Raw genomic sequence first — 22,771 nt, forward strand, 5'->3', positions numbered from 1 at the left:
CTTTGTTTTTATTTTTATGATATCACTTATAAGAAAAAAGTTCTTACTGTTTCAAAAACCATTATTGTTTGTGTTTTTCAAACTTGAAAAACTTTTTTCATATAAATTATATCAAAAAAATAAAAACAACGCTGTACAGCCAAAGTTCTCTTTTTATATGTGGTGAAAATTTCGTTGCTCAGTTATTTTTGTAGCCTTCTCGGTTCTTTCCCGCGCAAAACAGTTTTTTGCTATGTTGTACATTTGTAAGACGAAGACAACGCATGCAGGTTCAGCGTCCACGTAGGTAGATTTTTTACTCATAACTTGGCCCAGTCTTATAAAAAATACTTTTAAAGTTGTATTTACAAATACATCCATTCAAAAAGTATTTAAGATTTATTTAAAATACTTTTTTAATTTTACTCAATTTATTTCGGTTTGCAAAATTAATTTTATAATTGCTAATTTAAAATAGTGTAATGTTAGTACGTTAAATTCATCTAGATATTATTAGAACTTTTTGAGACTCCTTCTTAAATTTATACTGAAAAATGAAAACTAACAAAACTTGCTATATAATAATTTTGAAATCCTTTATTATTAGGTGGGTAATTAAAGAATTAAACAGGTATTAATAAAATCAGATATATATTTAATTATTTATCTAGGTAAGAAATTATTAATTTAAGAAGTGTATTAAAATTTCAAAAATGATTTTAATTGATTAACAAATGTACTGGGTTCCTATATAGGTCTTAGAAGTTGCTAATAACTAATAAGCAAAACATCAAATTACATTATGACCATACTAGTATCAGTGTCCATCGTACCTATATAATACACATGTACACATTACTATGTACAAAACAAAAATATTTCTATAAAAATAATTATTTCATTACAACAAAATTCAATTTAAATAAAATGTTCAGTTATTTGAAATACAGGACTTTTTCTTAGAACCGATAAGCACCTAAGAGAACCAGAAAACTTATTGTTTATTAAAATGGAGTTCCGGTTCTAATTTCGGTTCCGGTTCCAGTCCCTGCGTTTAATAGTAGCTTTGTAGTAGGTTTGACAAAAACCCATACTCCTAAGTTTTCACTGATGTAGGTATTTTTTGTAATTTATTTGTTGTTTATAATACTATATACTAACTACTATATGAAATTGTAAGTTTTTTTTTGAGAAAAAGTAACATAGTCAAATTTATCAATAATTAGTAATGACATGCCCTTAGCATTACAAAAAATTTTGTTAGTTTGTAAGTCTTTAAAATCGTTTAGATTTGATATAGATTATATAATATTGTTGAGTATATTTTAATGAATCTGTGTGATAGGTATCGTTAATAAATAGGAGAAAATTAATAATTAATGGTCACCTTGAAGGATCCCTGAAGTCGTAACTATATACGTACTATCTCATGATAAATGTAGTTTTTTTATTTTACATGTAATGCAGATTGGACTCTATTAGACAGAAAACACGAAAACCACGGTTCTAATATGTGGCAATATTATATAATAATGATATACCTAATAGTAATAATAATAACGATAATATTTATAATATAATATGCACAAAACTCGATTTGACCGTTATTGAATCTATCGTCGAGTATGTGACATTATATTATCGTCGTCATAGGTACTGGTTGTCGGCGGCGCGTATTGACAAATATAATAATATAGGTACTATTTATGTGTATATTATAAACCTCTCGGGAGGCCGATGCGGCGGTCTCGTAATCGGCCGGCCGTTGCCCAATCGCGAACCGCGGCAGACGCTATATGCGGTATAATAATAATAATAATAATAATAATAATAATATAATATTTAACTATAAACCACCATAATAATAATACGACGACGTGAAGGCTTAATTAGTGCGTGGCGGGGACGACTTTCGCGGTGACGGGGACCGCGGGCAGATGACCGTGCGGTGCATGCTGTACATGTGCTGGATATCCACCAATACGTCCCCAAAAACGACGCGGTGTCCCCCCGAAAGCCACTCGACGCGACGCGACGCGCAAGCCGCTGGCCGCGTCGACGGCAGCGACTGGACCGGCGGTCGGCCAACAGTATACCGAAGACGCCAGCGCCAGCAACAGCAACAGAGCAGCACCAGTGGCAGCGTGTACCAGCAGCAGTGGCAGCAGTATAATATTATTTATCTATATATACCAGCGAAGACTGTTCTCCACTTACATATCAATAAATAGATCGCTCGCGATATAATATAACCGTTTTTCCTTATTAGTATATCATTATCTTTTCGACTCTTGACTTCGGTGGACATATCGCACGTAGTAGTGGCGAATTTCATTTCTCGTATCGCCACTAAGTTTTTATTTCAAACCTCGGCGAGACCGGAAACGCGAAATAAAACTCAAACCGCCCCAGCAGTCCAGATCCGCGGGCGGCGATCCACAGCTTCGCGCAATACCGTCGTAAGTGTTAACGGATTTTTTTTTTATATATCAACATTTAAAATAAAATACGTTTTTATCGTACTTGCACTGTACAAATACAATAATAATAATTACGCACACGCTGCAGACATAATATTATATTGCCTACTACACATGGCTAAAATAATTATAATTATAATAAATATATTATTATCACTACTATATAATAACTATTATAACGATCGGGTTGGGATTTATTATTTGTCCGGACAGCGTCAATTGGCATTTGCCATTTAACATTTAACGTTATTGTGGTGACACGCCGACGATGAGGACTACCGGCAGCAGCAGCACGAGCTGCAGCGTCGTGGCTATAACGACCTTTATGCTGGTCGTAGCGACCGCAGCCTTTGAAGATTTCAACGCACAGGTAAATAGTCATAATATCATCACTGTAAAATAATAATATTGTGCGGCGTTGATCGTTTTTATTATAATTATTTAAGGCTAATCGGTCGTGTATCATTATCCCATTGTCGTATATACAATGTATATATAATACGTATATTTGCATTGATGGTACGTGTGATACTATATACTACTAAAATAAAAATTATGATAATAACCATCGACCATAGAAGTTTATAGTATGGTCGACGATAATAACAATATATTGTATTAATAATATTAAAATGTATACTCACTGTAAGAGATCTCTTTGAGGAGCGCACCCATGCCAAATATACCTAATAATAACGAGCTACACGAAATCCCCATCGGATCCACGAAACCGAGATCCACGGGAAATCCACGATCTCGGGTTGTATGAGATCGAGAAAAGTTGGTTTTACCGGGTTCACCTATTTATGGAGTCGTGTCGTTAAGTGCACAACCTACTTATCCTATTTTCGCATCGCTATCACAATATTATTGTATTATATGTTTTTGCGTGACCGTATACTATCGTGCATAGCATCAGTGCACCAATGCACTATTTTATATGATAGATATTTTATTATAATATGTATACATAATATTATATATAATATAGGCACGACTGTCCAACCTATTATGCTGTAGAATTTTATTTTGCTATTTTTTCTCGCTTTGGAAACACCACGCCGTCTGTGGATTTGAAAAACTTTTTCGGGATACCCTATAATTGATAATAATAAAGTAATGTAGAATGGCATTTTGTAATTCACTTGAATATTATCATACTATATAGTTATGTGTACCTACTAGTAGGAGGTCGATGCATTATCGTTTTCACTTTTAAAACTATTTCGAAAACCGTCTCTTTCGAGCGTGAGACATTATTAATTATTCTCTTTTATGTAAATATTTTATCTCGTCGTAATCGTAATTCTATAATTCCCGTAATCTCGTGGACGTCGTAATTCTGGAAAAAATTTCTGGATAATACACCAAAATTGAATAATATGATGATATTGTAATATAATATATTATACAGTACCTAACGATAATATGATAATATACGATGACAATGACACGGGTGTGCGATAATAATTTTAATGCTCAAGACGCGCGCGCGTAAAATAATATTATCCATCATACGTTCAATGATATAATAATAATTTATAGTAATAATGTATAATATCATTATAATATTCGGCGGCGGCGGCGGTCATCGTCCGGCACATCGGCGGTGACGTGAGGTGGCTGCGGCGGGACGCGATTTTATAACCGCTCGCTCCCGGTAAGTGGTTCAATGACGACCGCGGCGGGGACCCGCCGGTGCGTAAGCGCGGCGGTGATCCAAGGTCGCCTGCCGGCTATCTGCCGATCTGTGGTGACCCACATTCACCAAACCGTTGCGATGCTCTTCGCCGTCACCGTCATCGCTCGCGCCGCCGCCGTTAGCTCCTCGCGGCCGGCCCTATGCGATATGTACCCAAACGGCGTCACTATCGCTTTCGCCGACTATATATTTTTATTGCTCACCACTCGGCCGGGCGAACGGGTGATAATAATATTATAACAACATATTGTGCCCAGTGCCGTCGCTGTAGGCCAAACGACCGCGCTGGACGTCGCCCGAGAGCAAATAGAAGGGCGTAAAAATTAAATATTAAATTGTAGATAATATTATACAATATTGCGTTTTTTAATTAGAACACCGCAATTCGTTATTATTATTACCTATGTATGATTATTGTCTTAACTGTTTTCAATGCGAGTAGTAATTATTTCAATAGCGTTCCTAATAATATCGTTCGATTTTTTTTCATGGTAAAATCATAATTCTAGGTTCTCACCTAAGGGTGGCCCTGGGTAATGATTGAAGGATTTAATATTATACTACAGTGTATCTGCATCATACACGCAATATAATATAATAGTGGCATATTACTAAAATATAATATAATAACATAACTAGATAACTGTATGTCTGTATAACACCTTGTGCATGTGGTTACATATTATTAGGTATGTGGTATACGCGGTAGACTCCTGTGCAATTTGTATTCCTTATAAATTATAATATTATGTTATGTGCCGAGCATAATTTAATATATTTGTCAGCACGTTCATCTCGTGTTAAATTATAGCAGTTCAAACATTTTATACTTGCGTTTTGAATAGAATAATTTATAAACTAGATAGGTACACCTAACGTGTTACAAAATAAAAATACTGAGTTACAAAGTAAAATAGAAAACTTATAGTTATAATATGATACTGCATTACATAACGAGAACAACTCGACATAATAATGTGTTGCTAATTGCAAATAACAATTAATCGGTGCCTAACAAATTTAAGATTTTGAACCATATTGGTTATCCAGGAATTTTCAAATTAATTTACCGACTAAAGTTGACAGTGCATTTTTAATTAAAAATATTATGTTAAACACCAATGTGCAGTGAATACATAAAAAGAACGGAATAATGGTTCACGTTCTTAAACGAGTTAAAATTCAATAAAAATGATTACAGTAATAACCCGTTTGTTAGCAAACCAACACGTATTTCCACCCAATGTGTGTACACTATACATAATATAAAAAATAATATTTAATGCACACAGAGACTGAAAGTGGACACTCGTCTCGCATCGTTCACTTTTGCTCAGACCTAATTGTTTTAAATTTGAAAGCAAAATAATAAATCTACTCGTTTATAAAATAATTCTAATCATAAGTAAGTTCACTATAGAATATATCAGTGTTATATCAGTTTAAATATTCAGTATTCTTAAATACAAATGATTGTTTGTTGGTATAAACACATTTAAATATTATAACAATTAATATAAATAAAAATATGGTAATTTAATTAAGACAATTCTTTGATTCTTTGATTGGATTAAAGAATATGGTCAGATTAACATGAAATATGGTATTCTAATAAATTATATTAATAATTTAGACTATAAAAACATTATGATTTATCATACATAGCATACATTGCATCAAATAAAAATTGTAACTTCATTTATTTGAAAATTATTTAAAATTACTTAATTTAATAATAGCCCTTAGTAATTATATTTTTCTGATAAAAAATTAACTGTAGTTTGTTATTTTCGTATTTATATTTTGTATCTATTATATCATTGTACGCATAGTTTATTAATTTTTATGACGATTTAATATATGTCTTAAGCACTTAGTTGTATAAGTAGGAAATTTTTTTTAAAGGATTTAGGTAATTCTTTTTTTTCTAAAATCACTGATTGTAAAATTATTAACTGTTTTTACATTTTTAATTACGACCATCTAAAGGTAATTCTTTAATAGTCTTAATTGGAATAATTGAATTACATTTCATTTGGAGACAAGAGCTAAATATATATTATATAAATATTTTTTATTTATATTTTTATAAACTGAAATAGGAATTCTCACACAGAAATTCTTTATTTATTTTTATGATAGTTACATACATAAATAATTATTAATTTCAATATTTTTAAAACTATATAATATGAGTTAGGTATCTAAACTTTAGAAGGTCATAGTTAATAAAATAATGAATCAACATTTGTTGTTTGACAATCAAAATTGAAAATCGTCAGTAATAATAAAGTAAATAAGTACAACCAGAATCCATTAAAAATTAAATTGATTTTGTGACTGATATAACTTAGTGATTAAGACATTTTAAATATCCATATCAAAGTTTCCATAATAGATGAAAACATTTTATATAAAATGTTTTTTGAAATATAATTTTATCGATTGTGTATCACTAAAAATAATTATGTATTCAATGAAAATACTGAAATACCTGAGATGCATTCTTTATGACTGTATTTATGGATGCAGTATACATATATAATTTATCAGATATTTATCATAGATTATTATAGGTTTATAGTATAATATAATAATTATTTATTATTGAAGGTCTACTTGGCAATTCCAAAAATAATTTTTCAATGTAACGATAGTCTGAGTTTAATTTGCAATCCATATAATTTCTAGTAGATTTATTTTAACCGAGAAGGTTAAACTATTTTTAAAAAAAACCATAATGTTCAAGCAGATTATTTGTATCTTCCTCCGCTCGTGGTCTATAGAAATTAATATTATATATTATACGTTGATGTATGTTTATAGCACAGTTAGTTTATTTTAACTAATTCTCAAATTATTCATAGGCTAACTTTAATGGTGAACCGCAGAAGCTACTACACCGTGAAACTAGAGCTTTAGAAGTCATCACCCGGCTATTAGGTAGCAGCAGCGGGACTGTGGCTGGATCATCATCCAGTGGAACGGTGAGTCTTGAATCAGTCATCATAGAGGATAAGGAGGGAGTATAATAGTCTCTGCCAAAAACTATCTAATATTAATTTTGAAAATAAATAATGTTAAACTTTAAAATCATAGAGAAACAAGTTTTATCCCACCCCTCTGACCAACTATACTAATATATTATAATAATAATTTATTATAATTATAATTATTATAACCACCAATATAAATATTATTATACGTACGTCTTAAATATGAACAATTTATAAGTATTTAAGTCTTCAACTGTAACTTTAGTGTGATTTTACTATTATCTAGTGCGTATACGCTTAAAATATAGAAATATTAAATTATTATATTACAGTTGGATGCAGGAGCAGCTCCAGCTTCGGCACCGGCCGATGCAAGCAGTGGCAGTGGAGCCGTACTAAATCTAGTCGCCCCGTTAGTGGGAAGCAGCAGTGGTGTGAGTTGAATAAATAATACCCCCCCCTCAATCATCACCTGAAAGCTACTCATCCACTACATGTGTACCCATTAAATTCACGTCCGTTTCTTTATGTGCGTATTTGGTATAGAGCGTTAGCGCTGGATCTGCGGGAGCCGCATCCGGCACAGGAGACGTCAGCAAAACTGACGGAAGCGGTCCGGACTTGGCTGGTCCAAATGGAGCCACTGGTGGTAGCAGCTTTTCTAGTATTCTGTCTCTTTTGGGACCCTTGTTGGGTAGCAGCAGCGGTAGTGGTGTAAGTTGTAGTCTATTCTACAAGATGATGGTTATAATATATTATTATTAATTAGTTACTATACGCGTGCATGATTGTGTAAAATAACTTTTAGGTATAGTTTATACTTAAAATTTAAGGTCGATGCAGGTTTTAAATATTTGAAATTTAAAAAAGTTTTTAATATATTATAATTATACTTATACACGTATACAAGTATAATATTTTTAAACATGTACTGGTAGGGTAATGGTGGAGATGGTGGAGACAATTTGAATGGCAATGGAGGCGCCGGTAGTCCAGCTGGTTCTAATGTCTTGAGTCTGTTGTCCGGTTTGCTGGGTAGTAGCAGCGGGTCCAGTGGTACGTCAGCTGGTGGCGGCGGTGGTGTTGGAGGTGGAGATCCATCAACAGGCGGCGCAAGTGACGATACAGTTAGTATTGTTCACCAATAAATACATATAATCTTTTCTTTATGCATATTATTATTGAGTAAATAAAGAAATAATTGCATAGTATTATATACTTATTTGAATGTATGTGTTTTAGGGCGCCGGAGCGGGTGGTTCAGGATCCAGTAGCATATTGGCACTGATTGGGCCACTGATAGGCAGCAGTAGCGTAAGTACTTTTTTTTTTCATTGTTAGAAGTAAAATATACAGCACTGTTGGTATGTACTTTCATTTTAAAATAATATAGTTAATTAGTTAATACGTATTACACCACATCAGCAGTAGCACTGTATTATTATATACCTAAATTAATAGCAGTTACAGTAATAATAGTAATGTTTAGTAATGGCAGTATTTGTTAATTTTTGTATTTAGTCTATACGAAAACTTAAGTTGTGCCCGTTTGACATGTTACTACTACAGTGACACACTAAAGTATATAGTCATCGATGCGTTTAAAGTACTTGGCGTACCTTCACATTATAGTAGATGACATTAGTGTTATAATGCAAATTCGTCAGTGGTGATATTACACCAGCACGTTCAATGCCCGAAGTGACTTGAAGCATTGATACCACAACTACCAACACAGTCAATCCTAATATCTCACTATCGTATCGTTGTCGTTGCATGATATTTTATATATGTTTACCACCAAAAGTATCAAACATCACCTTATTAGTAGTCTTTAGATTTGTATTTACATATAAACACAACTGCACTAACAAAGTGTTACATTGTTGTGAATTACCTATCACCCATGTGTGTATAGGAAGAGAAAAACTCGGGACCTAGAGGAAGTGACGACAACGATGACACCCTAGTGGACGATTCAACTGACTACTTAGATGATAACAATTCCATTGACATCGACGTTAGAAGTGCAGGTCTTAAAAATTCGTTGAAAACGCCGTTATATGCCACGAGGAACAAGAGGGCAATACCAAAAAATATGGATGGTAAAAGCGATGTTGACGATTACGATAACGAAGTAGATGGATCATTGGATGATGACAACGATAGTAATGAAATTACGGTTTCAACGGTGGCAAATGGAAATGGAACTGGAGTGATGATGGCTGTGGCAGCACAAAACGGAGGAGGCGAAACAGGTGACAGCATCAGTAATGAAAGTGATGGTAGTGAGGGTGGAGGGGGGAGCTCAAATTCTGGATCAATAATTGAATTAGCCGGTCCCCTTTTAGGTTCATTGAGTGGTGAGGGTGGTGGTGTTGGAGGGTTAGATTCTGGATCAATACTTGAATTGGCTGGACCTCTTTCTGGAACGTTAAGTGGTGGTGGTGGAGGAAGTGAGGGAGAAGGCGGAAGTTCAGACTCCGGATCAATACTTGACTTAGCTGGTCCCCTTTTAGGTTCATTGAGTGATGGAGGTGGTGGTGGTGGAGGGTTAGATTCTGGATCAATACTTGAATTGGCAGGACCTCTTTCTGGAACGTTAAGTGGTGGTGGTGGAGGAAGTGAGGGAGAAGGTGGAAGTTCAGACTCCGGATCAATACTTGACTTGGCTGGTCCCCTTTTAGGTTCATCAAGTGGAGGGGGTGGTGAAGGTTCAGATTCTGGATCCATATTAAGTTTGGTTGGACCACTTTCCAGAACATCGAGTGGTGGTAGAAATAGTGATGCTGGGGGCGATAATGAGCATGAGGGCAGTGGTGATGATGAAGAGAAGAATAGTGATGGTGGCAGCAGCGGGTCGTCAAACTCCGGATCGATAGTAGAGCTTGTCGGGCCATTGCTAGGGTCTCTTAGTGGTGGAAGTGAGGGAGGTAAAGGTTCGGATTCTGGTTCCGTATTGAATTTAATAGGGCCTTTATCTGGGTCACTAAGTGGTGGAAATAGTGGGATGGAAGGAGATAATGGAGGTGGAGGATCGGATTCCGGATCTATTTTAAATTTATTTGGTCCCCTATCTGGATCATCTAGTGGTGGCGAAGGAAGTAGTGATGAATCGGATTCTGGGTCTATTTTAAAACTCATCGGACCACTGTCTGGTTCATCGAGTGGTGGTAATAGTGGTAGTGACAGCGTGGAAACAGATAATGGTAGTGGAGGTTCGGATTCCGGATCTATTTTAAATTTAGTTGGTCCCCTATCTGGATCATCTAGTGGTGGCGAAGGGAATAATGGTGAATCGGATTCTGGATCTATTTTAAAACTCATTGGGCCGTTATCTGGTTCATCGAGTGGTGGTGATGCAGCAGAAACAGAAAACGGTAGTGGAGGATCTGATTCAGGATCTATCTTAAATGTAGTCGCTCCATTATCTGGTTCATCTAGTGGGGGATCGGATTCAAACACCTCTAAGATGGTACCAGCCAGAAGACCCGGGGAAAAAGGCACAAACTCTGAAAATGCAGTGAAGTCTTCGATTTCACTGAATTCAGTAGCGAAAAGTCCGATACTAGCCAATTTGTTTGCGACCATCCTATCACAATCTTCTGCTGGTGCTGCATCTGCATCTGCCTCCGCATCTTCATCATCGTCTACATCAACGGATGTGGCAAGTAAAATACTAATTATCGTGTGTACACAAAGACGGTGACGATATTTAATAGTGAAGTTGTGCTTGCTACCATTACTTACAATTGTGACTGAACTCTGTTAAAATAATTAAAGTACCCTCCCACTTTTTTAAATATTAATAATATCGTGCTGCAGTGGTTTTATGGTACAGTTACGTACGCATTATATAATATATAATTAAGCTATATATAGTTATGAACTATATTTATTTAATTTCTTGATCACTATAGGGTGGAGCCGGTGGTGACGGTGGCGATGGTACCAATGGTGGTGCCGGCGGTGGTTCTGATTTACTGGGTTTCCTAGGATCGAGCAGTGGATCGAGCAGTGGTGGACCTGGTGGAAATGGAGCCGCTCCGGCTTCTGGCACCCCGGTAAGAAGGCGTCAGATCGGAGGCTTTTTCCGTCGACCATTTGCATCAGCGGCAGACACTAACGAGCAAGATGTCACGTATACACAGCTGTTGAACGACCGACCCCGGGACCTGCGTCGCCGGTTGTGGTTGTAAATCACCAGTGGCAGCGGTAACGGCGGCGGGAGTGGCGTACACTCATTATATAGTACCTAGTAAAGTAGTAATAAAGCACCAACACCAGCTAAAGCTCACTCTGTATGTATGTATATTATATATATATATATATATATATATATATATATTGTCTAACCGACCGACCGACCAGACCGACCAACACGCGTCATCCGACGTTTACGTCATAATAACCATCGTTTACATGAAGATGAACGTATATATATATATATATATATATAATATGTGTTATAAAATTATAAATTAATGTACGGATAGGTCAACTACGGACGGCGACAACGATGATAAATTCGATACTAAAAATATCATCGTCACGCTCGTTCCACTAACCACCAAGCACTCTTAATCTTTCTCTCTCTCGCTCTCTCTGGTCATATTATGTAATATTGGCTGATGCATAAATTATACAAACGTTTTCAAACCAGTTATAAATTACAGAAGCTGGTTATGTTTTTGGGAGTGAACGCCGTACTTTACGTATTGGCTTGCTAATATTGCACATAATATGCATAGTAAATGTTCATACATGTACAAGTACATTGTATATAAACAATTTTATAAAAAGAATATTAAAAAAATGTTTTTATATTATTATATGATTATTACCATAATATATTACAATACGTAAAAAAATAATTTAATTTTATGCATTGGGAAATATAATATCGATTAATTCGTAATTGTTCAAACTGTGAAATAGATAAAACAATTAACTAGTACATTTTTGATTTTTATTTCTTACAATTTCATTTATTTTTGTGAAAAACCTCTTGAGACTCCTACATCAGTTAATCATTGTTTTCATAAATAAATTGAGAAAACGTCACGTCTAAGAATATATTTTCTAGTCTTTCGTCGTCGGCGTCTGTTATTTTCTGTCCATCCGTACGTTATATTAATATTATATATTATTACCTATGTTAAGTTATTACACGTATAATATGTATATGTATATTATTATAAATATAAATATTTATATTTAGTTTAATGTAGCTAATATAAAATAATTTGTGTATACACATATATAGGTACTGTACCTAAAATATGTATGTGTGTGTATACGAAAAAACGCCATATTATTATCATTGTCACGCATCATATACATTTAAACATCATTACATTATGTTTTTTTTTACAATCGAATTAGTTTATTCTAGGACTTAATTATAGTGGTTAGTTAGTAGAGTAGTATTTGTAGTAAATAGTAATCCACACATATACATCGAAATCTAGATTAGTACCTATATTATATAGGTATAGTGGTGCGCCGGTGTATAATATTGAATATAAATATATTTTTTGTGTTACAAATAGACCGGTGGTAATAATAAAATATGTAGTCTTAGACAATTTTAATATTATTATACTATATAGTTTATTGTACATAACATTATAAGATGGGAATCAAAACGCAAAATGGTGATAAGGACTTACTTAAAAAAAAATTTTTGTTTAAATGTGTTATATTAACAAAATCCTTATCGTCAATTGTCATGTAGCTATATTATAGTGTGTATATTATGGAAACCATATTAGTATTTTATTTTATGTTTGCACGTATTTTTACGTTCCTTTCCTTGATCACTCTAAGTTATTTTTCCCATGAGTACCTGTTATGATTAATTATTAATTATCACTACGAAGGAAATAGAACAGAGAACAGTAGTTAATAATGGCAAAATACATGGTACACCACCATTATCACCACACCACGCACTATTACCATCAAAAGCATGTACGTAAAAACTGTTATAAACGAATAGGTATCTTTGCTCTTTGCAATATTTTTGTAAACGCGGTTTTGATTACACGTTAATCAAAAACGACTTCTAGGAATATAGGTGGGAGGGGATGCAATATTGATTCTATTTAATATACAATTTACCATTCATTATCGACTACAGATATGTTTATTGTACATATCTGTGTTATCGACATAAATATTAATATCCATTGAGTCATAGAGTATAATCATTGGCACAACTAGGGGGGGGGGGCTAGGGAAACTTAGCCCCTGACTATGATTTAGCCCCCACCGAAATATCCTTTATTGATTTAGATATAAGCCCCCTATGGGTTATTTTAAATAAATAGTTTTACTAGCCCTCCAGAATTTTAACCCTAGCTGTGCCTATGAGTATAATAAATAATAATCATTGCAATGAAATTACAATTGATTATTTTAATTATATCGTTGTCTCGAATAATCAATTGAATTAGCTTAAGACAGCAAACATGAATATTGTATAGTATTAAGTTATGAATTTTTGATAAAATAAAAAAAAATATACACTTTTGAAAAAAATAAAACATTTATTACCACGTGTATAATTAATATATGGAGATGATAATGGTACCACAGTGGTGTTACTATACATACAACTTTATATATATTTGCCGATTTTTCAGGAGCAGAGACCAATGTGGTGCAAAAAGTGTGGACTATTAACAGCCATCAAGGATGCCTTTATGGTGAGTACTGATCGTCTACATACTGCACATAATATACCTAGACATAATTTAGAACTATAGAAATAAATACGTATATTATGTCGTGTGTTGTACAAATTTAGTATAAAACCATTTTTAAAATAATTTTTGTATAGTACCTACAAACGGCGCATGATTGCGAACATGTAGTATGCTGCTAACCGCAAGATATAATATATTTTAGTAGTTACTATTTAAAATAGGTATTTGAAATAACCAACTTACATACATACACACAGACAATTACATAATATATAATCTAATACTAAAAACTTCATCGATTTTACACATAATTCCCAGTGCTTAGGAATGGGCAAGATACCTCCCATACTAGAAAAAAGTATATATATAATATATGTTATATATCTATTTAGGTACATCAATTTTCATCTTTAGGAATATACAAGGTACGAGATACATAAATACATTCGTCACTTTTTGCTAAAAGATACAGCATACACTTTTTTTTTTAAAATTATTCTCGAAGTAAAGTTGCTTAAATGGAAAAAATACTTCGATATAATGAATTTAATTACCTACCTAAGTATAGGTATCTAGTTATCACTTAAAGTTATATGCGGGGTGATCTACTTATAATGAGTGCAATACGTTAGATTAATCATCATTAAACCATTTACATAATATGTAATACCACATCATAATATATATACTTGTAATACTACAACATATAAAATAGACAAGTGATAATAATATCCTTGTCAGAAACTCAGAAATGTAGGTAATGAAAACCATTACTTAGGTATACTATTAACGGCAATACGGCGATACAAACGCACAACGTTCTCCGCGTTCACCCCTCAATAATAATATTGTTTTTATTATTTTTTGTTACAAATTCAAAAATAATTTTTACCAAACAACATACGTACATAGCAAAGGTTTTTAATTTAATATAATATGGTTTAGTTTGCCAATCAGCTATGAAAGTAACATGAGATGAAAACTTATTTGATTAAATTAATATTTATAAACCTCTATGGTCTAAAAAACACTTATGTAGATTCTAGAGGACTTATTAATACCAACATTTAAATTGACTTTGTTAAAAATACTGTCCCTAGACGTCTAGACCACATTCCTCCTCATGGTCCTAATTTGAAAAAAATTAAAAATGTAGGTAGGTACCTAGGTACCGTCAGAAAATTTGGTTATTCTGCATATTATTATGTTACAGATTTTAGATACGATAAAATGATAAAAGGCAAAAAAAATGTATCTATTAATTTGTATTTTGTATCTTAACGCTTAAAATATTTAAAAAGAAATTAGATACACTGAAGAAAAAAGTGTCTAGATACTGTATAATATGACCATAATTTATTATGCTAAAGCATATGCAGCTAAATAAGTAGATAGAAATTGTATGGGTGAATATGGATTGTTTAACAAGTAGGTAGATAGTTAAAAATTGTAAATTGGTTGTTTGGTAATGGGGTTCTGTATATCAAGGGATCTGGGTGGGAGTAAAATTTTAAAAATTAAGTTTAAGTACCTATTTATAGGTCTTTACAGTAAAGTTCCTATAGTACTATAAATCACGCATGTTTTAGACACACTAAATCGTAATATTATATATAGACATATAGCTATAGAATCAAAAGTAATAATCGTGCTCTTCCGACACTTTTTACGGACATATATTATACAATATGCTGTAGATGAAAATAAGCGCGTTCATCAAATCGTTTTCGTCCGCCGCCGCCGCTTCGTCGTCCGCACCAGTTCCGACCAGACAACGGACGTCGCCAGCGTCTCCGTGGACAGACTTAATGATGCCACAGCATCTACCTCCATCACAGTCATCTTGGTGGTCGTCACCTCCACCATCGTTTTGGTGGTCACCTCCGTCGTCATCGTCGAATTGGTGGTGGTGGTGTTGATGACATGTTGAAACATATTAACGTACGACGAACAAATCGTTTGGCAAAAATTATAAGAAAAACCGATCACCTATAAACCTAGGCCATCTACCTATAACATATTATTGTATTATAATATAGTTATTATTATTTTCATTACCACGTACACGCTCTATTCCTATCTATATGTATGAAAACGATTGCGTTCTGTATACAAATATAATTATAGTGGGTACTTACGCAACTTTAGTACACAATATTGTACGATTCATATTAAATTGTATTTGAAAAAAAGTCTATGAAGATTTATGTAATACATTTTTTTGTTTATATTTGTTATTAATTTTTCTATTAGACAAGACGTATATCATATAATTATATACCATGAACCAATTACCAACTATATAATTATGTGGATTTATTTAGTAGTTTTTAGTACCTATGCTTAGATAGAAAGTAAATAGGCTAATGTATCTGAAACCAAATTAAGATATAAAATTGGCCATGTTAATTTGACTAAACAGTACCTAACTAGGTATTGTTGTTATTTTGAAAAAATAATAATACTTGTTGAGTGTCGACATAATATTGTGTATATATATTATATACCCAAATGTAATTATATTACTAAATACGTTGAACGTAATTAAAAATAACACTTTATGGCACGTCATCGTAATGTATGTCACATTTAATGTATAATATTCAACGATGTATTATAATATTATTGATAACTATTATAAAATATATTTAAATGTTTTTGTATTTAATGCCTGTTGTCTATCAACCAACCCGTTTATTGAACTCACAGCTGAACATATTATACATAATGTGGTCGTAAAACTAATATTTATTATTTACAATATTATATTTTATTTAAATAATATGACAATGTCTTAATATGTCATACAGAATATAATAATATTGACATAGCTCGTACAATAAATAATGTTTATTTCCCACGACCGCATGGAGTTTGCTCGGGGCTCGTAGCTCGTATAGACAGGTTACAAGGTATTGGAAAAGGTGGGCATTAACTAGTTACTTAATTTTCTATTTAACTTATAAACTTAACGAGTTTAATTGACAGTTATACTAAAATTATTTTGAAATTTTTAATTTTTGGGTTTTATACTAAAATATTAATATTCAAATAAAAACAACCTAATACTACTATGATAATACAAACATTTCTGTTATTTTTCTTGATAAAATAATTGTGTATCTAGATAGGTATATTCTAGTAGATAAGAATAAGATACCCGGCATAATATTATATGACTTTAAAGTTTAAACTATAATAATTGATGTAAAAAAATTAATATTTGTAAAATTATTAATTATTGAGATGTGTATAGTTTATATTATATTAAATTATGTTATATTATATTATATTATCATAGAAAGTAAAATAGGCATATATACACTGTATATTACGATTAAAGTTCAATACAATTGTTTATTATAATAATTTAGGAAATTAGAAAGAACGCTGCAGTCACTGTTTATGTGATCCACTTACTAATTTAAAAAAATTGATTGACTATTTTTAAACTTCGTTAAGTTAATAGTTTTTTCCATATTAACTTTTATCGAGGTAAGGGGGCTGCAGTCGATGAAAAAAGTAGCTGTTAGACTAAAAAGCAAGAGAAAACTGAAGCAATTTGGTTTGACGAATTTAAATTGTTATAACTGATTTAAATTAATTAATAAGTTTACTAGGTTATTACGTAGGCGACAGTGGCGTAGCCAGACATTTTGTATGGGGTAGAGGGGGCTTAGTCCCACAAAAAAAAAAAATACAAAAAATACAAATACAATATGTCTTTTATTTACACTTTTTATTTTTTTATTAAGCTTGATAACATTCTAAGGTCAACACAGTCATTTGGGGGGGCTTAGCCTCCCTCCCCTGGTTATGCCACTGCGAGGTGATTTTGAATATCTTTTTTTTTAAGCTGTGATATCTCATATCTATGAATAAAAATATGATATTTTTTAATTATATTATTTATCATGACACTAACAATATTAGGAATATTAAAAATATTAAAAATCACCTCTATTCAAACCTAGAAAATTTGTTAATCAATCATTATCTTTTTTCATAATTAAAATCCATCAAACCAAATTCCTTCAGTTTTGTCTGGCTCTTTAGTCTAAAAGCCATTTTTTCATCGACTGCAGCCCCCTTTCCTTAATATTAAGTTAAAAGTTATTATGAAAAAAAAAAAGTTGAAAAATATACACAACTCAATAATTAATAATTTTACAAAAGTATGAAAAAAACTTTATCAATTTAATATCATTGTCAATGCCTGTGGGTGTGTAAGTCAATTGATGGTGTATATAAAATAATAGCGACCGACCTACCGAGCAGCAAAGGTGGGCCTTAACTTGTTAGTTATTTTTAACTTATTCAGTTAATTTTTTATTGTTGTAACTTAACTTTTATAATTAATTATCATTATCGTGCAATTAAGTTAATTTTCTTTTCGTGTCATGTGTAATCAACACATATATACACTATATTTTATAGACACTTTTAACTTAACTAAAGGTAATTTAATTTAATTTAATTAACTTAACTTACATCTTTGGCTATGGTCAGTAATTTACCAAATTCGGTTGTACTATCGTTAGACGTGAATTTCCTTTTTTTTAACTAGCATTTTTATCGAAGTATAATATTATCCGGGTTTATATTGTATCCGATCGATACTCAAAAACGATTATCAACACATATTACGTATCGCAGGAAGAATCATCTAATAACAAGAATCACACTTCTTCCTCGACGCCCAGGTTGCAATAAAAATATAGACATGGAATCATAATATTTGTCATTTGAAATGGCGTTTATTAATTGACAAAGAAAACGTAGTTAAATTATGCTGAACATTGAACACAAAAGTTATAGTTCTATAGTGTTCAGTGTACAATCAACTAGAACTTAACAGGTAGTCTGGTATCTTATAAAGGCATAGAAGTTTCGAAAATAAAATGTTCGATCATCATCTAAAATTATTTTCTAAAAGGTTAGGTTAGTAGACAAATCAAATTATACGAATGTAAAAGAAATTGCCTACCCGGTGCCGTAACAATTTCTTTGTCAAAAATACACGAACAATAATATTAATAGACTCTGCTGTAGTCCAGAGGCTGCTTAATCATGCATTTTGTGGTTCACTGAACTACTAAAAAGTTTGGGGTGGGTGTTATTTTAATAGGTAGGTATACTTGGTTTTGGTTCTCAGTGTTCGATATAGCCGTATAGGTAATATAAGAATAGTTAATTTGATGGCCAATTCATTATTAACAACAAATAGATACAATCACATACATTAACAATCAACTTATAAACAGCTTTATTACGAAAATGTCACATAAAGTATGAGACACTGTGGCAGTGTTATTCAAAAATCGCAATCAATTGTACCTATACTAGAATTATTGTATTATAATAATATCGTTATTACTGAACTATTCTCTAATGTGAAATTTGCTGAAATATAGTGACTTATACTGAATTCGACAATGGATGTGTCAAATCTCGATCAATTTACTTCTGTGTATAAGTGTATTGTAGACGAATTTAAAGTTTTTTTTTATTTGAAAAAATCGTCTTTTTTCTATAACGAATTGTTATTTGAAAAGGTGCTTATACAACATTTTAGGATTAGCAATAGAAAATGCTGATCAAAAACTGATTTTTGTTCATAAAATAGTTTTAGATTATAATAGTAATAGGTGTAGGAATTAGTAAGAAATTAGTATTTTTTGTATACCCATAAATGATTGCCTTTGGTTATACTCGGGCAGATGAGGTTAAACCATTCATTAAATCGTCGCGATTATACGGACTCGTTTAAAGAAACTATAACCTAAGACTATAGAGTTTATAGCTTATTTATAGGCACTCAAAAAGTACTCGATTGGTTTTAACGAAAATCTCAGAGATTCTTCTTAGAGTTATCAGAAAAATGTAGAGAGTAGTTGTGCTAAATCATCCATCCATCGTGCCCATTTTAGATCGAATTATTTTACACATATTTATTGCTTATTTGTTGTAGTGACTATAAATGCAATTACCTTTCAAATGTAAATTGTAGTTCCGTGATAGCCACTATGACATATAAGCGCTAGTGCTTAAGTCTCCAGCTGTTTAATTTAACTTTAATACTGATTATAGAGATTCATTTCGGTAGACACTTTTCAAGTATGGGAATCATGGGTCGATGGGCAACTATACTATCTATAGCCGTGTATACTACATAGAAATCTGTGGCACCAATTGACATTAATAAATATGAGTGATAACACAGTTGTACCGGCATAAGTATGGTAGTATAAGATTTCCCTATTTACCCTTGAAGTAATTACGTTAAAAAATAAAGTCTTTGACGGGGAACAGGGGGGGGGGGGAGCGATCGCCCCATTAGCCCCCGTCTGGATCCACCGATGTAACTAAGCTATAATATTAAATATGAATTCCTTATAATTAATAACGAAGAGCCACAGCTCTGTGAGAGGTATTTACAATTATAGCACCCCATGTCCCCACGTTTGGAGGTCTACAAGAATGGCGAGTGCGTAAAACCGTCATTTTATTGTCTCCGTCTTAAGAATTACAATTGCGTAACATATCATATTAAAGCTCAGCAGATCACGTTTAAATTCGTCATTTTAAAAATTATAGTGATTCGATTAATTATTATGAAACTGGATGATGAGAACATTATTTGTGTTTGTATGTGAGTTTATCTTACGATAATTCAGTTTTATGTTAGATATGAATGTTTTTAATTTACGCTATATTATTATTTATTATACACCTACTTAAAACTTGTTAAAAATTTAACTGTCATAAAAAACCCACAAATAAACACCGATAATGTATTCTTAGTGTGCTCTGCAATGGTCCGGTCTAAATCAGTCTGGTCCAAATCGGACCGGACCACGGTCTGGTTTGGTCCGGTCCTAACTTATAAAAACTAACAAATGGTCTGTTTGGCCCGGTTCATTATTTTTAGGAGTATTTCGGTCCAGTCCTAAGATCAAATGCATTATTTTTAGTCCGGTCCGGAATAATTTAACCCAGTCCGGTCCCGATCATAGACAGGCGATCGTATAAAATTTTTAAATTTATTGTAGGTGATCTGTGTATCACACTAATTTTGTTTATGATCAAATATTTTCTACCGTATACACAGTGTTCTTATAGAGCAGGGGTCACCAATTAATATTTTTGGTGTGCCACATTGGGAATTTTAAAAATTTTCGGGAGCCATCAAAATGCAAAGCAAATATTCTTAACATTTTACTTATTATAATGTAACAGTAACATATTACATAGTGATAGTGACCTAGTGGAAATAAAATAATAATTACCCGATTAAATTAATTAAAATAAAAAAAATACAAATTTATAATAATTATAATGTAAATAGAAAATTGGGTTAAAATTATTGAGAAAAATGGCGAGTCTTGCTCTCAACTAACTACATGAAATTGTATGATTCGTGCACTTAATAATTTATATGCAGGTTCTGAATTTTTGATTTACGAAGTTCACAAATTACTGGACATTTTTCGGTAAATGATTTATGTGAAGTCTCATAATAACGTTTAATATTGAAAACTTTAAAAACAGCTACTGTGGGGCGACAAATCAAACAAATACATAATATGTACTATATATAATATTATGTATACTTATTATTGTCGGTTTTTGCTTTTTTTTTATTATCTGCGGGCAATCTTATGTTGAAAGTAATTTATATTTTTGAAATACTTTATCCCTGTTTGATTTATAAATAATGAATTTAATAGAATATTGGTTTATTTCTGTAATTTATTAAAATTTTAATAAGATACAAAACTGCAATCTCGTAGTTTGGTGTACCTACCTACCTACTAAATACTTATATAAAATTAACATTATTATGCCATTTCAAGTTGTATTATTATTATTATAAATATATTTTTTTTAATAAAATCTATTAATCATAATATCTTTTATTCATGCCATAAATAAGCAATATTTGACACCTAGACTAACACTAACTTGCCAGTTACAGCTATAGCTACTTACTAAAAACCTTAGAAAGATTGAAAATAACCTACCCGGGACAACAAATTCTACTAATTTGATAGTTCTTACGTCAAAGTGTGGTTAATTACCTATTTATACCAAAAATAACAAAAATAATTTTTACAAAAGTACAAAAAGTTACGAAAATTGGCTAAACTCAGTGTAAAACAAAGGAAAACGACGGTGATTGAGGGGGGCAAATGCCCCCTTTGCCCTCTCCCTGGATCCACCACTGCTTCACGCACCACGCCACGGTTGATCCCGGCTTAATTACTGATGTACAACAATAAGGGATCAGGGATCAGGGATCAGGGAATCAACTCATACATACCTCTTAATAACCCGGGAATCAATTAAACGGTATCGGATCGAGTAAACAGGTACCCGGAAATCAACTCGTATAATGCAGCCCCTTATTAAACCCTCTAATCTATCTACTTACTGTCTATTTGGCTTTTAAACAAACTCACAACAAATTTCCCATAGTAGTAATTTATTTCATATCATATTAATATCTAATAACCGTAATCTTTAATTGTTTTTTAACATTATATCTTTATATACATAAAGTATTTCATATGCTATATAATTGTTATAAACTTGTAAGAGCAATTTGAGCAATTTGAATAAATGTATTACTAACGGCAAAAATGTGAGTAAGCATGCTTAAAAAATCACTCTGTACATTATTATATGGATTATATTTTTAAATTTTAACTAATTTTGACATAACGCGCTGTTGTCAATTATTATGTGGTGTTTATTTATTTTGTGTTATATTTATTACGTTGCGGCGTTTCGTCCATCATACATTATATCCCCATCTCACTTCCCGTTAATCTTTTAAAAATAATTATTATAATAACTCAATTTATATGAAGTGCGTTGAATGGTTAATACCCAGATGACGTG

General features: G+C 32.3%; 2 protein-coding genes and 1 pseudogene across 2 annotated transcripts; all 3 read left to right on the forward strand.

Annotated features, from left to right (window-relative positions):
- Nucleotides 1-2,000: 2,000 nt before the first annotated feature.
- LOC132934395 (uncharacterized PE-PGRS family protein PE_PGRS20-like) lies at nt 2,001-12,925 on the forward strand. The gene is made up of 8 exons (XM_061000705.1): nt 2,001-2,438; nt 2,673-2,829; nt 7,029-7,148; nt 7,490-7,591; nt 7,704-7,871; nt 8,096-8,284; nt 8,400-8,471; nt 11,078-12,925. Exons 2-8 carry the CDS (start codon nt 2,728-2,730, stop codon nt 11,354-11,356), a joined length of 1,032 nt encoding a protein of 343 aa, XP_060856688.1. The 5' UTR covers nt 2,001-2,438; nt 2,673-2,727; the 3' UTR covers nt 11,357-12,925.
- Nucleotides 8,478-11,071, forward strand: LOC132934394 (uncharacterized). The gene has a single exon (XM_061000704.1). The coding sequence runs from the start codon at nt 9,256-9,258 to the stop codon at nt 10,864-10,866; it is 1,611 nt and encodes a 536-aa protein (XP_060856687.1). The 5' UTR covers nt 8,478-9,255; the 3' UTR covers nt 10,867-11,071.
- A 143-nt stretch (nt 12,926-13,068) lies between the features above and the next one.
- Nucleotides 13,069-16,423, forward strand: LOC132941092 (uncharacterized; annotated as a pseudogene).
- Nucleotides 16,424-22,771: the final 6,348 nt, after the last annotated feature.

Source organism: Metopolophium dirhodum, chromosome 1 (assembly GCF_019925205.1).
Source record: "Metopolophium dirhodum isolate CAU chromosome 1, ASM1992520v1, whole genome shotgun sequence".
Lineage (NCBI taxonomy): Eukaryota > Metazoa > Arthropoda > Insecta > Hemiptera > Aphididae > Metopolophium > Metopolophium dirhodum.

What these genes read in the sequence shown, in the direction of transcription:
- LOC132934395 (XM_061000705.1), top strand. Translation starts at nt 2,728, where the DNA reads ATGAGGACTACCGGCAGCAGCAGCACGAGCTGCAGCGTCGTGGCTATA. An exon ending in GATCATCATCCAGTGGAACG is followed by an intron (nt 7,149 to 7,489) that starts GTGAGTCTTGAA and finishes ATTATATTACAG; the next exon opens with TTGGATGCAGGAGCAGCTCC. An exon ending in GCGGCGCAAGTGACGATACA is followed by an intron (nt 8,285 to 8,399) that starts GTTAGTATTGTT and finishes TATGTGTTTTAG; the next exon opens with GGCGCCGGAGCGGGTGGTTC.
- LOC132934394 (XM_061000704.1), top strand. Translation starts at nt 9,256, where the DNA reads ATGGATGGTAAAAGCGATGTTGACGATTACGATAACGAAGTAGATGGA.